The sequence below is a fragment of the Neolamprologus brichardi genome, chromosome 7 (genome assembly GCF_056152115.1).
Source record: "Neolamprologus brichardi isolate AB-2024 chromosome 7, ASM5615211v1, whole genome shotgun sequence".
Classification (NCBI taxonomy): domain Eukaryota; kingdom Metazoa; phylum Chordata; class Actinopteri; order Cichliformes; family Cichlidae; genus Neolamprologus; species Neolamprologus brichardi.
Genome location: NC_142110.1, coordinates 66,350,845 through 66,366,648, shown reverse-complemented (window position 1 = coordinate 66,366,648; position 15,804 = coordinate 66,350,845). Strand labels below are relative to the sequence as shown.

General features: G+C 40.9%; 1 protein-coding gene across 5 annotated transcripts in view; it reads right to left on the bottom strand.

Annotated features, from left to right (window-relative positions):
* LOC102775660 (protein NLRC3-like) overlaps positions 1-15,804 on the bottom strand; it is a 47,815-nt gene that overhangs the window by 10,703 nt on the left and 21,308 nt on the right. For all 5 annotated transcript variants that reach the window (XM_087844175.1, XM_087844179.1, XM_087844178.1 and 2 more), the window contains one exon: positions 2,392-2,559. In XM_087844175.1, the coding sequence (XP_087700301.1) occupies positions 2,392-2,559 (168 nt within the window). The remainder of the gene's footprint in view (positions 1-2,391; positions 2,560-15,804) is intronic.

Here is a 15,804-nt window from a genome sequence, read left to right as displayed (position 1 = left end):
AAAAGCATCAGGAGTGAAAAAGAGGGGAGAAGAAAGCAGAGCGTCATGGGAAGTCCACCAACAGCCTGAGCCTATAGCAGCATAACTAAGGGATGGTTCAGGGTCACCTGATCCAGCTCGAACTATAAACTTTATCAAAAAGGAAAGTTTGAAGCTGATCTTCAAAGTAGAGAGGGTGTCTGTCTCCTGAACTCAAACTGGGAGCTGCTTCCACACCCAATCCAACACAGCCAGGCTGAGTCGTTAGATTAGCCCAAAGTAAAGTCAAAGTCATTATTTGTGTCACATTTTAGTGCAAATGTAGAAAAACTATCCAAAAGCTATTTCTAAATCTCATATTAAACAGTTTAAATGGTAAAAAAAAGCTGTAAAGGAAACAGAAAGAGTCAATAAAAGCCTCTTTAGAGGGTCACCAGTTTAAAACTCAGACATTTAAACTGGTGATTATCCTTCTCTGCTCCATTTCTTCTCTAGACTTCCTGTTCCTAGGAGGGATTTAATTGACTGAACGTCCTTTTAGCCTTTATTTAGTTCTTTGGTGCTAATCAAAGAGGAAAACACACGAGTCATGTGACGTGACATAAGGAGCGCTCTGATTGCTTGCGATTCACAAACTATGGTGCTGTTTGCAGGCTTAGCTTTGCAGTGCCAAGAAGATCTCTTAGATAGGGATGGGATGCTCCACACTGATGTTTCCACACAGCTTCTGAAGTGCAGATGTTTGGAAACCCTGCTCCAACACGTGGTTCAAACACTCAGATCACGTGACCTCAGCTGCCACAGGTGGCATACCTGTTGCTTCCAGGCATTGCCAGGCTCAAGAATTCCCATTTTTGATTGGCTGGTCCTTTGGACTGGGCCTTGTAATGACTGAATGATGCTTTTATAGCACTGCTTCAGTTTACTCCACACATTCAGTCCTATCAGCATAGAGAGAGCCACACACTGTCTGTAACATCATTAGAAGATCTCAGTAAAAACACCACCTCTGCTTCAAGGACTAAATCAAACAGGCACCAGTTTCAGCTCTGTCTGCGCTCTACTTTTTTCTACTTTCAACAGAAAATAGGATTTACTGCATTCAGGGATATTATCCTCACTGTCAGCCGTTACTCACACACTGTGTGTAGAAATACAGACAAGACTACAGGCAGAATCAAAAAATCAATCAAAATTTATTTATATAGCACATTTTAAAGACCGAAGTACACCAAAGTGCTTTCCAGTAAAACCATGATACAGATAAAAATCACAATATAAAATATAAAATAATTACATAATCTAAATGCAAAACCAGATGTAAATTACCCTAATTAGCCTTGAATGCCAGGTTAAACAAGTACGTTTTTAGCAGTGATTTAAAAGATTGAATAGAATCTGATGCGCGAATATGAAGAGGAAGAATATTCCATAATTTGGGAGCGGCAATGGCAAAGGCACGGCCTCCTCTAGTCTTCAGCCGAGACCTAGGTTGCACTAAGAGCAGTTGGCCCGATGATCTCAGTGCTCTCTTAGGGCTATACAGACAGAGGAGATCAGCTAGGTAATCAGATGCCATATTATTTAGGATTTTATAAGTAAACAATAAAATTGTAAAATCAATTTGATATTTAATGGGAAGCCAATGTAAGTTGGCTAGAACAGGGGTGATGGAATCATACTTTCTAGTGCCAGTTAAGAAACGTGCTGCAGCATTTTGAAGCAACTGCAATCGCTGAAGGAGGGAAGATTGGAGGCCCAAGTAGAGAGAATTACAATAATCTAGTCTTGAAGTGATGAAAGGATGAATGAGTTTCTCCAGATCTTTGCGTGGTATATAAGGTTTAGCCTTAGAAATTAGGCGTAGTTGGTGGAAGCTAGTTTTTACCAAAGTAGACACCTGTTTATCTAGTTTGAAGGAACTATCCATGAAAACTCCAAGATTCCTGACAGCATCAGTGAGGTGAACAGCAACAGGCCCGAGTGTGCCAGTCAGTTGTCCCAGAGGCATATTTCTATCAAAAACAATAATTTCTGTCTTCTTTTCATACATCAAGCAAGAACATTTGGTGGATGCAAGTGTTGGAGAAGAAAAGATAAGAATCTTATTTTGAGAAATGAGCTTTTAAAAGTACTGTGAATGAAAAACAGTGAACTAATAACCTCCTAAATTTAAAGAAATCAAATTTATTCATTATTAGCACAAAGGAGCCCTAAATCTTTAAATCAGCCAATACATAAAGTATTTTTTAAATAAACAAACCATAGAAACTTTTAAAAGTAATTGAGAGTCTAATAATCCACTCAAATCTAAATAAAACTTCACTTGAAAGCTCTATAAAGGTTACCTGTTTATGCAATAATATAATTCACATTTTAAATGATCATCTGTAGAAAAGTTTGAATCCTGACCTGAGAGTTTCCAGTGCACAGCTCTTTAGTCCAGCAGAAAGAAGCTTCAGGCCTGAATCCTGCAGGTCAGAGTTACTCAGGTCCAGCTGTCTCAGATGGGAGAGGTTGGACTTCAGAGCTGCTGCCAGATACTCACAGCTGATCTCTGACAAACCACAGCTCCTCAATCTGTATAAAGAATGAAAGATGTAAGTTTATCAGACAAAGTGTGTGCTTGAAATCATTCAGTGTTTCATAATCTGTTCAGAGCTGAAGGTTCAGAATGTAGAAGTTTAGAAAATGGAAACTCCAAACAGCTGAAGCCAACAGGAAGCAGCTTCAAACAAACACAACAAGAGAAAAAACTCTGAATTTTTCACATTAAAGTCGTACATTTGTAACAAGAGTGTTTTAAAGACGGCGTCACTGATGATCATCTGCTCATTAAATAAAATAAAACTCTAAAGGGCTCAGCCTTGATCTCCAAGAAACAAAGCTGATCATGGAGACCCAGCAGGTCAGCTGATCTGTGGACAGCACCAGCATCTTTAACTAAGTCTGAGAGGTGAGCAGTCCTTGGAAGCCTTTACTGTCTGACAGTGATGTTTAAACGATCACTCAGAGCAGGATTTGGATCATTATTTTGCTTTCCTTCAATTATTATGTTTAGCTTCTGCTTCACAGAAATTCTCTGAGATATTCTCTGAAAGGTTTCCCACTGTTGGATGCATTTTCAGAGTTTCCTTTTAAACGAGAGTTCCTGTCATGGTACCTGCGCCTGCTCAGCTGACTCAGTATGATGTCTTTTTTGTCTCTCTCGCTTCCCTCCCGCGCTCTACCGGGGCGGAGTCATGGTGACTCCTACCTCTGGCTCCTGCACCTGCAAACAATCATCTAATTATGCTCTCACTACTTAAGGCGGCTGTTGGGAATGCCTCATCGCTGGATTATTGTGTAACACTCATCAGTGTCTTCACTTAGTCTCCTGCGGTTTTCTGAGTTTCCTTTGTGCCGTAAGTTAACCTGCTCTCTTCTCCCTGTGTCAGACTCTGCCTACCAGCTTGAGGCTCGCCACTATTGTGAGAGTAAGCCAGTGTGAAAGAGCTAAGCCTGAGCGTTTGGAGGAGGATTGCTGTAAACAGCCCGCTTGTGTTTCCCTCACCGTGCCTGTGTTCCCCGGAGACCCCTACCTTCACTTGTATATAGTTGCACTTGGTGATTTGTGTATAAATAAACTGAACTTTTGATCTCAGTCTGCCTACGACTCCCTCCAGAGTCGTGACAGCTCCTGTGGAGTCTGTGTTAAACACAGAATTTTGATTCATATGTGAATGTACTGATATGTGAACGTAATGACTGTTAATTAATGATCAGAACACAAGCTCATCAGCTGAAGGTGCTTCCGTTAGTGGTAAAACTACACACCTCTGACGTGGTTGGGGGGGGGGTCGCAAGTTCGATTTCCACCCCGTATAAAGTAAGGGTCCTGGCTAAACCCCCCATGCTAAAAACCAGCCCTTGAGTGGCGCAGCTATGTCTGCAGCCTGTCCGCTGTTCAGGACACAAGCATTTCACTGCCTGTTCAATATATGTTGTGTATGTGACAAATAAAATTTGTATTATTTATAATCAGTAAATTTAAATATGTTTGAGGTTTCTCTTCAGCACTGTAGCCAGGCTGACAAAAAGTCAGAGCTCTGTTGAGCCAACCATCCCTTTAACGTTAACTAGTGATGACTTCATGAACTTCTTCACAAATAAAATTTTTATCATTAGAGAAAAAATTACCAATAATCATCCCACAGATGTAATATTATCTACAGCTACTCTTAGTACCATTGATGTTAAGTTAGACCAGGGGTCACCAACACGGTTCCCGCGGGCACCAGGTCGCCCGCAAGGACCACATGAGTCACCCGCGGGCCTGTTCTAAAAATAGCTCACCATAACAACTTACCAGTAAGCTGCATCTATTTTTATTTTTTCTTGCTATTTTTTTTAAATCACAATTGCATTGGTGTCAATTTGTTAGAGATAATATATAAAAAAAATGTTTATTATTAAATATTAGATCAGTGCTAGCTGGTCTCCACGGAAACAGTTGCTGTGAAGACCAGCAAAGGCAAAGGTGAGGAAAACATGGTGGAAAAAAGGAAGAAAACATAATTTTCACAGTGAATGGGAGGAAGAGTTCTTTTTTACCACTGTGAAAGATTCATGTGTGTGTCTCATTTGCGGGGCAACTGTGGCAACGGCAAAGCGGCACAACGTGGAGAGACATTTCCAAACGTGTCACACAAGCTTCCATGCTAACTACCCAAAGGGCAGCACACTGCGAGCGGAAAAGGCCCGCGAATTAAAGGCAGGTTTGAGCAAACAGCAGTCTTTTTTCACGAGACCGGTGAAAAACTCTTAAAAAGCAACTGAAGCCTCATTTAGAACTACACATTTCATGATTAAGAAAAAGAAGGCATTTTTAGACGGGGAGGTTTTCAAAGAAGCAATGATGATAATTGCAAAAACTGTGCTTAAAGACGAGAAATATGGAAACGATGTAATCTGCACTCTCTCCGATGTCCAGCTGGGGGCAACTACAATTGTTAGAAGAGCGTCGGCTATGTCCGGGAACTTGGCCGATCAGTTGGATCAGGATCTGGCAAAGTGCAGTTGGTTTAGCATCCAGTGTGACGAGTCCGTCGACAGCAGCAGTACAGCACAGCTGATAGTCTTTATCCGGATGGTATTTGATGGTTTCTCCACAAAAGAAGAACTTCTGACACTACTGCCGCTAAAGACAACTACGAAGGGAGTTGACATCTATAACGCGGTGAAGGAGTTTTTCGCGAAGAAAGAGGTACCGTTAGAAAAGCTGGTATCAGTGACTACCGACGGGGCTCCTGCTATGATCGGCCGACATACGGGATTCATTGCTCACTGTAAAGGTGACACAGAGTTCCCAAACTTCATGCATTACCACTGCATCATTCACCAGCAGGTGTTATGCGCAAAGGTGATTGGCTTCGAGCACATCATGACTCCCGTCGTGAAGATCATAAACAGCATCCGCTCCAGAGCTAAACAGCACAGAACATTCAAGGTGCTATTGGAGGAGCTGTCAGCTGAATATGGTGACCTGCTACTACATACGGAAATCCGATGGCTCAGCAGGGGATGGATTTTGCTTCGTTTTTTGTCACTTTTGGGTGAAATCAAGGAGTTCATGCAATCCAAAGGGGAAGACACAACGCTGCTGGAGGACACTGAGTGGACACTTGACCTTGCGTTTTTAACAGACATTACTGGGAAACTGAACCACTTGAACTGTGAGCTGCAAGGCAAAGGTAAGACTGTTGCTGACATGATAAGTGTTTTAAATGGATTTAAAGCCCAGATGAGCATTTTCTCTTTGCATTTACAGAGAAAAAAGGTGCCGCACTTTCCCTCTGTGCAGATGGTGCTGAAAGACAATGCTTCTGCATCTGAGACTTTTGACAAAGTTGCAGAAAAGTACACTCAAGTCATAAAACGACTTGGTCAAGAGTTTGAGAACAGGTTTTGTGACCTTGATCAGCTTGAGCCATGTGTCTCATTTGTTTCCAATCCTTTCATGAATGTGGACACAACATGCATTGCTGAGCAACTAAGTTCAATGTTCAGCTTGAATGTTGGACAGGTGGAAATCGAAATTGTAACATTGCAAAATGACGTCAACCTCAAAGCCTATCAGGGTGCACCAAACTTTTGGTGCCTTGTTGACACAGAAAAGTACAGTGGTGTATCCACAGCAGCTATGAAGGTTGCCAGCCTGTTTGGTTCAACCTATCTTTGTGAATCAGCCTTTTCTGACATGAACTTCATCAAGAACAAACACAGAACACGCCTCTCTGATGCACATCTGCAAGACTCACTCAGAGTTGCAGTGTCAAGTTATACCCCAGATTACAACACACTGGTGAACAGCATGCAATGCCAGGTTTCCCACTAACAGACAAAGAAAGCCATATTAGATGTTCTCAGTGGCAACATTACAGTGCCATGTCAAAGTTGAATTTAATTATTGAAAAACAAACGTGTTTGTTAAGTGTAACATGTGACAATTTGCTTTAAAATGCTGCCAATTTGGTGAAAAGTTCTGTAAAATTTGAAAGTTGATTTTTTGTATGTCACATACATACAAAAATTATGTATGTAACAGTGCATGATTTGTTAAAATTTGTTAGTGGTAAGTGAAAATGTTGTAGAAGTGATCACTTCAAAATGTAAATACTTGCAGAGATTTATAGAAATAAAGCGTTGCATATTGATATTTATGTTTCCTACCATGTTTCCTACTTGCATTCTTTATAATTATGGTGAAAAATAATTAACATAATTAGTGTCTTTACATAGATGAATATCATTAATTATTAACGATAACACATAATTAAGTTAAATTGAGGAAATTTGTTATTTGAGAAGTGTGTGTCAAACTGGTAGCCCTTCACATTAATCAGTACCCAAGAAGTAGCTCTCACTTTCAAAAAAGGTTGGTGACCCCTGAGTTAGACTCTTTTTCTCCAATTGATCTTTCTGAGTTAACTTCAATAATTACTTCCTCCAAACCATCAACGTGTCTTTTAGACCCCATTCCTACAAAACTGCTCAAAAGAAGTCCTGCCATTAATTAATTCTTCGATCTTAAATATGATCAACCTATCTCTAATAATCGGCTATGTACCACAGGCCTTCAAAGTGGCTGCAGTTAAACCTTTACTCAAAAAGCCATCTCTAGACCCAGCAGTCTTAGCTAATTATAGGCCAATCTCCAACCAACCTTTCATATCAAAAATCCTTGAAAGAGTAGTTGTCAAACAGCTAACAGATCATCTGCAGAGGAATGGTTTATTTGAAGAGTTTCAGTCAGGTTTCAGAGCTCATCACAGCACAGAAACAGCTTTAGTGAAGGTTACAAATGATCTTCTTATGGCCTCTGACAGTGGACTCATCTCTGTGCTTGTCCTGCTAGACCTCAGTGCAGCATTCGATACTGTTGACCATAATATCCTATTAGAGCGATTAGAACATGCTGTAGGTATTACAGGTACTGCACTGCAGTGGTTTGTATTAGAGATGGCACGATACCACTTTTTTATTTCCGATACCGATATCATAAATTTGGATATCGGCCGATACCGATATGAATCCGATATAGGTTTGCCATCGAGCCCCGCCCTCAACAGAGCAATCAAAGTTACATTGCCCAGCCTCGCCCCCCTTAGTTCCTCTTTACCACCTTCATGCTCTGTCTCCACAGTCTGATGTGTGATGTGTGGAGGGTCCAGGCTGTGAGGATTATGGCAGTGGTGACTTTTCCCAGGAGAAGCTGGGACCCTGTTTACTGGAAGGTTTTAAAATTTCTGTACTTTTAGGTGACAGAAGGAGAAATGTGGCCTGGTCAAAACACAGAGAGCTGCAGATTCTAAAGATCTACTTCTCTGACATCATCACCAAAAACAGTCATAATGCTCGGGTCTTATTTTCTACAGTTGACAGGCTAACAAACCCTCGTGTGTCAGTGGCAGCTGAACTTCATTCGACCATGGCCTGCAATGACTTCGCCAAATTCTTCACAGAAAAAATCCAAGAGATTAGACAAGCAATTGGTACATCAACAGCAGATCCAGAATATGTACTGTGTCCACCGAAAAACTGTTTAAAACCCATGAAACAGTTTCACCCTATTAACAGCAAAGACATGGAGGACATCTTAGGTCAACTGTCAACTGAACTCCTCCTGCTGTTTAGATGTCCTGCCAACAAGTTTTTTCAAAAAGGTCTCAAAGACTTTGGAGTCAGACCTGTTACAGATCGTCAACTTTTCTTTAATGTCAGGTGTGTTTCCAGAACCACTAAAAACTGCTGTAATTAAACCTATACTGAAAAAGGACAATCTTGACAAGACACAAATGAACAACTACAGGCCAATCTCAAATCTCCCATTTTTAAGTAAGATCATTGAAAAAGTAGTTTCTCAACAGCTCAATTACTTCTTAAAACAGAATAACTGCTATGATGCCTTCCAGTCATGTTTTAGACAGAACCACAGCACTGAAACCGCTCTGACCAAAGTGTTTAATGACATATGTCTGAATACAGACAGTGGAAAAATGTCAGTCTTAGTTTTACTGGATCTCAGTGCAGCATTTGATACAGTTGACCACAACATATTACCCAAACGACTGGAGAATTGGGCAGGTCTTTCAGGAACTGTACTAAACTGTTTCAAAACATACTTAGAAAACAGGAAATACTTTGTATCAATAGGTAACTTCACATCTGAGCAGACAAGTATCACATGTGGAGTTCCCCAAGGTTCCATCTTGGGACCCCTTCTGTTTAACATTTACATGCTCCCACTGGCACAGATTATAAAGAACAACACAACTATCATAGCTATGCAGATGACACACAAATATATATCACAATGTCACCAGGAGACCGAGGCCCTGTACAGGCTCTTGGTAAATGCATTGAGGAAATTAATGACTGGTTGTGCCACAATTTTCTCCAGCTAAACAAAAACAAAACTGAAGTAACAGTCTTTGGTGCCAAAGAAAAACGATTACAGGTCACCAGAGAACTTCAATCTATACACCTAAAAACCACAAACCAGGCAAGAAATTTGGGTGTAGTGATGGATGCAGACTTAAACTTAGAAAAACACATAAAGACAATAACAAAATCAGCTTACTATCACCTCAAGAATATATCAAGGATAAAAGATCTGATGTCTCAACAGGACCTGGAAAAACTAGTCCATGCATTCATCTTTAGTAGGCTTGATTACTGTAACAGCATCTTTACAGGTCTACCTAAAAAATCAGTCAGACAACTACAGCTCACTCAGAACTCTGCTGCTCGAGTCCTCACTAAGACCAAACAAGTGGACCACATCAGTCCAGCTCTGAGGTCTTTACACTGGCTGCCAGTCCGTCAGAGGATAGACTTTAAAGTTCTGATGCTGATCTATAAAGCTCTGAATGGTTTAGGACCAAAATACATCAGTGACCTCCTGACCCAGTATGAACCTTCCAGATCCCTCAGGTCATCTGGATCCGGTTTTTTATCAGTTCCCAGAGTCAGAACCAGACACGGAGAAGCTGCATTCAGCTTTTATGCTCCTTATATCTGGAACAAACTCCCAGAAAGCCTCAGATCAGCTGAAACACTCAGTTTATTTAAATCCAGGTTGAAGACTCACCTGTTCTCAGCTGCATTTGAATAAAACACCAAATCCACACTTTTAAGCTTAAATTTCAAAACTTACATTTTAACTACTGATTTTATCTACTGTTTTTTTTAATCAATTTTAAATCATGCTTTTTATTTGTTTTTGTTTTTAATCTCTCTGTAAAGCACTTTGAATCACCTTGTTGTTGAATTGTGCTATATAAATAAACTTGCCTTGCCTAGTGTTTTTTTTTATCAATAAAACAGTTTTTTTTTTATATCTTGCTGCATTTTGTATAAGTTCATACTCAAGTTTAAAAAACCAAACAAACACTAAAGCTATTCTGTTATAGCTGTATGCCAGTGTTGGGAAGGTTACTTTTAAAATGTATTCCATTACAGATTACATGCCCCAAAATGTATTCTGTAATGTTTTCCGTTACGTTACTCAATGAGAGTAACGTATTCTAAATACTCAGTGGCATGTCCAGCGAGGTGGCCTGGGGGGGTCACAGGCCACCCCCCCCAACCAGACTGGCCATCCCAGGTGCCACCCTGAAGCTAAAACAATAAAATTCAATGAAATATCAAATGTACGACTATGTTTTCACAGTGAAGCTCAAATGTCAGAGTGTAAGTGAATGCAGCATGGGCTTCTGCACTATGAGCATCATGTAGGAGAGCCAAGCACGAAAGAGGCACCGCAGAAAACAATTTTTCGGCGAAAGATTAACAGGTTAATATAGCTGGACTGGACACTGGGCGGGCGGGGTGGGCTGATGACTTTTTTTTTTTTTTTTTTGTAATGGCATAAACAATGAGAAGTGGTGGATTGGCCAGATGCTGGCCGAGGTGTAAAAATAAGTCAGTTGTTTGGTGGTGGCTATGGCGGAGCTTCCACAGAGGCCAGCAGGTGGATGAGGAAAGGGGAGGCAGGAGGGGAGACCCGAGGCGGGCGCCGGTCCGAGTATCAGGTGAACTGAACTTCAGGTAAGAAGTTATGACCTGCAGTCTGTCTGGGTCAGATATAAACCAAGTTTAGGTGGAGTTTATTTTCGTTGTGCTGACTTTTTACAGTCAGTTACAATAACTGGTACTGCGTACTAGCTAGCATGACGGAGTTTCTATACAGCTGGGTGGTGCTATGATGTTACTGATAGTGAACTTTGTTTTATTCATAAGGTTAGTTAGTAGAGTTGCCAACGGCTCCTTAAAAAAATGTCATGGTCCCTCATTCAGAGAAAATATTACACGTTTCGTATTGAGCTGAGGAGAGACGCAGTTTGTCCCGGACTTTAGCTATAATGAAAAAAAAGACACAAAGCTGGAGTTACTCTGTCGTTACGCTGTCAGCTGTCTGATGTAAAATGAATAGAAATCATACATATACCAACAAGACAGTGTACATCACTGTCACAACAGCATTTGTTTTCATTCAAAGGCTTTATGGCTTTAATACCTGGTGGGCCGGTCTCTAGTCAAAATGCCCGATTTTTTTGTCCCAGTCCAGCCCTGCAGGCTAATACTGGCAGTGTCACTGTGCCAGCTGACTGTATTTCATCATCAGCCAGTGTTGTTCTTTATACATCAGTATTACCAAAGTTTATCATAACGTAGCATAGAAAGTATTTACTTGCTTTCAGGTTTTATTCAAATGTTAGTCTTTTCAGTTATTTCCCCACTTTTTTCCTTTTTTCAAAATCAATCACCAGTTTGTAATAAGATTATCTTCTTTTTTTTAATAGTCAGATAAAGTTTTGCATTGCCAATTGTTTGTTACAAATGTTCGTATTTTAATATTCAAAAATGTTTTTGCCCAAAACATATGTGCACTAAATGTCAGTAAAAATTCTATGCAAATATTGCTGTCCTTGAATGCTGAGTAAACACTGACAAAGCACTGATTGTATCTCTTGTACTTTATCAACGCAGTATCTAAAAACTTTGCACCGTAGTGGTTAAAATCTCATTCTAATAAGAGTTAAAAGCGCATTCGGTTATTATATGGTTAAGGGTTGGTAGAATTTTTTTTTAACATTATCTGCCAATTACATCTACCACCCTTCTCCAAATCTGTGCCCCTACCTGCCTCCCCCGCAACAAAAATTTTCTAGACATGCCACTGTAAATACTTTGGATTACTTAATATATTATCTTGCTTTTTACAACTACGTGAATGTACTATTGCTGTGATTTTTTACTGTTACTGAAGGTCAACGGAACTTATTGTTTTGGAGGAAAACACAAACACAGCGTACAGTCGAGTCTTAATAGCTTACTTACAACTGGGCTCGTCAGGCTGTCTTCTTGGCTGCAGTTATATTTACATGCTTCCAGCTCTGCTCGATGACAGCTCGTACTTTTCCTTTTTCTCCCTCCTCGTGCTCACAGACACATCACGGGTATGGCAGTCCATTCTCCCTGCAGCACGGACTACACTGCCTATGATGCTACATTCTTTAGAGCTATACCTGTAGCATTCTGCCTATTAGCTTAGCACAACAACAACAAAAAGGCCTCTCTCACCCAGGAAACACGCAGAGAGAGCGCGTCACCCTATAACAATGGCAACCGTATAACGCTGCCGCCTGGAACAACAGAACGTAGCTGTCAAACAAAACCCAAACAGTCCTGACCCGCCACAATATGAAACAAGTAAGTACCGCCGTCTAATCCATTTATTTCAACAAAGTAACTGTATTCTAAATACCACCTTTTTAAACGGTAACTGTAACGGAATACATTTACTCATTTTTTGTATTTTAAATACGTAACGACGGTACATGTATACGGTACATGTATATACACGTTACTACCCAACACTGCTGTATGCAAACAATACACTGCACCCAAAATATTTCATAGTTCAGCAATACTGATCAATCTAATAAACTTAAACCTACACCATCCTCTGTATTCTGGTATTTTAAAGAGTAAGCAACCTAACTAATGGGTTGCAAACTCCCAGCAAAAAAAAAAATAGGGAACCACCCCCCACCTCATGATGCTTAATCGACGTAATCAACTTTAATTTGATGCAGTGTGAAAAAAATGCATAGGAATCAATTATTTGTCAAGAATAATTAAATAGATTCAACATCTTTCTTCAACAGAACTGCAGAGTGCACAGATGGTATCTTCCCAAAGGAAAAAGTACTAGCTTACTAGGGTATATTAGACTTGTGCCCCCTTTTCCCATGTTCATGCCCTATCGGCCCCCCTGGCTAAACTTTGCTAGATCCGCCCCTGCACAGTTATGAGCTGTCAGCTACGTAGAAAAAGATCAAACAAAGTAATTTACAGTAGAGTACAAAGTAATATTAAATAAATTCTAACAACAGCTTATCAAGCTTAAACGTGCTGCTGTCGTTCAGGTGCTGATTTCCTCTTTCTGGTGCGAAGTGGGTATTAAACAAACAAGAGAGACGGACTTGCGACAGAAAAGCCAATCAGCTGATCATTAATCAGTTTCACGATTGAAGTAGCAACAGGAGAGGGAGGGAGAGAGGAAGTCGCTCCATATATCGGTGGTTAAGCTTAACGCTGGAGTGCTTTACAAAGATTCAGAGATGAACTTACACACACGGGGCGACCGTGGCTCAAGAGTTGGGAGTTCGCCTTGTAATCGGAAGGTTGCCGGTTCGCGCCCCGGCTCGGACAGTCTCAGTCGTTGTGTCCTTGGGCAAGACACCTACCGCCTACTGGTGCTGGCCAGAAGGGCCGATGGCGCGACATGTCAGCCTCGCTTCTGTCAGTCTGCCCCAGGGCAGCTGTGGCTACAACTGTAGCTGCCTCCACCAGTGTGTGAATGTGAGAGTGAATGGGTGGATGACTGTGTAAAGCGCTTTGGGGTCCCTAGGCGGGACTAGTAAAAGCGCTGTACAAATACAGGCCATTTACCATTTACTTCCTTTACTTCTCTCTAGGGTAACTTTCTCGGAGATGAAATGCCGGTTACTCAACCAGACCGCAGACAGGTCTCGCACGCTACAGCCGCTCTATCACGTGATGCATACTGCTCCAACGTGCTACGGTTATAAGTCGAGTTATGCCATGTCACAAGTTTTGTGAGGTGCTTTTTTGATATTTAATGGATCGGATTACATTTTTTATTTCTCTCCAATATCCTATCCAGTAATTTAGGTCAGTATCGGACCGATACCGATACCGATACGTAATATCGGATCGGTCCATCTCTAGTTTGTATCATATCTTTCTAATAGACTCCAATTTGTGCATGTAAATGGAGAGTACTCTTCACACACTAAGGTCAATTATGGAGTTCCACAGGGTTCAGTGCTAGGACCAATTCTATTTACATTATACATGCTTCCCTTAGGCAGTATCATAAGACATAGAATACATTTTCACTGCTATGCTAATGACACGCAGCTCTCTCTCCATGAAGCCAGATAACACACACCAATTAGTTAAACTCAGAAGTGGGTAGTAACGAGTTACATTTACTCCGTTACATTTACTTGAGTAAGTTTTTGAAAAAAAAATGTACTTTTAAAGTACCTTTTTTGCAAGATACTTTTACTTGAGTATATTTGTGAAGAAGAAACGGTACTTTTACTCCGCTACATTTGCCAAATTTGACTCGTTACTTTTTTAAAAAATAATTAGTTTAACACATTAGATAACATGCCACCAGTGGAGTTTCCGGTAATTTTTTTTACCAATGAGATGTGGCCATGCAGTCACATGACCAGTTTGAAACTGTGGCGGACAGAGCGGCCCAAGGGTTTCAAAGTAGCGGACACACGGAAAGAAGAAACATGAAAACCTGGCAGAGCCAGTCGTCTACGCTAGAGCTGAAGAGGATGAATGTTTCACTTAAAAGCTGTACAAAAGAACAGCTATGTCTTCAGTGAGAGCCAAAACAAACCTACTTTTCAGCGTGAAAAAACTCATCTCGTGTAACCTGAGGAAACGGTAAGTTTTCTCTAAATATCTTTTTAGCTGTGGTTAGCTGGATGTCAGTCTTATGTTACAGTAGCTGTGTCGAGCTCGAGCTGTGAGTCATATTTTCGGCGCTACGTTGTAGTGAGATAAGTTTGTGGGTGTTTTGTGCAGCTTCGGCTGTCCTTTTAACTGCACGCTGGTTAGCTAGCGTTAGCTATAAGCTAACAGCTAGCCTCTAGTTAATGACGCTAGAGTTCAACGCACATGTAAACAGCTCATCTCTACTGCTTTAACTGTTAAAACAGAAGGCAATACTGCGGCTGACAGGATTTATTATGTGAAACAGCAGCTTGTTTAGTTTAAACAGTCTGCATTAAGCTGGGCAAACACTGTGCGATTTTTTTCAGTCACGTTATTCAGCTCCTGCTCAAACTGTACAGTTGAATCTCGGGTTAAAATTCAATTCAATTCAATTTTATTTATATAGCGCCAAATCACAACAAATGTCGCCTCAAGGCGCTTCATAGATACAGAGAAAAGCCCAACAATCATATGACCCCCTATGAGCAGCACTTTGGCGACAGTGGGAAGGAAAAACTCCCTTTTAACAGGAAGAAACCTCCGGCAGAACCAGGTTCAGGGAGGGGCGGCCATCTGCTGCGACCGGTTGGGGTGAGAGAAGGAAGACAGGATAAAAGACATGCTGTGGAAGAGAGACAGAGGTTAATAACAGATATGATTCAATACAGAGAGGTCTGTTAACACATAGTGAGTGAGAAAGGTGACTGGAAAGGAAAAACTCAATGCATCATGGGAATCCCCCGGCAGCCTACATCTATTGCAGCATAACTAAGGGAGGATTCAGGGTCACCTGGTCCAGCCCTAACTATATGCTTTAGCAAAAAGGAAAGTTTTAAGCCTAATCTTAAAAGTAGAGATAGTAAAAAAAGTTAAAAGTTAGTTAAAGATAGTTAAAAGTTCATAGGTCACGATGCAGGGTCTCACACTATACGGCCTGATGCTCTGATGCGACTTGAGTGCTCAAACTGTGCGTCGGTAACATGAAGCTTATCATACAAAATCTGTCTCTCGCTCTCCCTCTCTCTGTCTTACAGACACACACACCACCACCACCATCAACTTTGCTAAATTACTAATGAAAAACATTGACCAGGCAGCTGTGATTGAGCAGCAATGTCCATCCAACTCTTTTCATGGTTGTTGTAGTCGTGATAATTTTGTGAGGCCACATTGAAAAGCCTCGGATACGTAAGCGTAGAGCTGCCACCGAGGCAAAAGAAAAATAGAGCTATATCA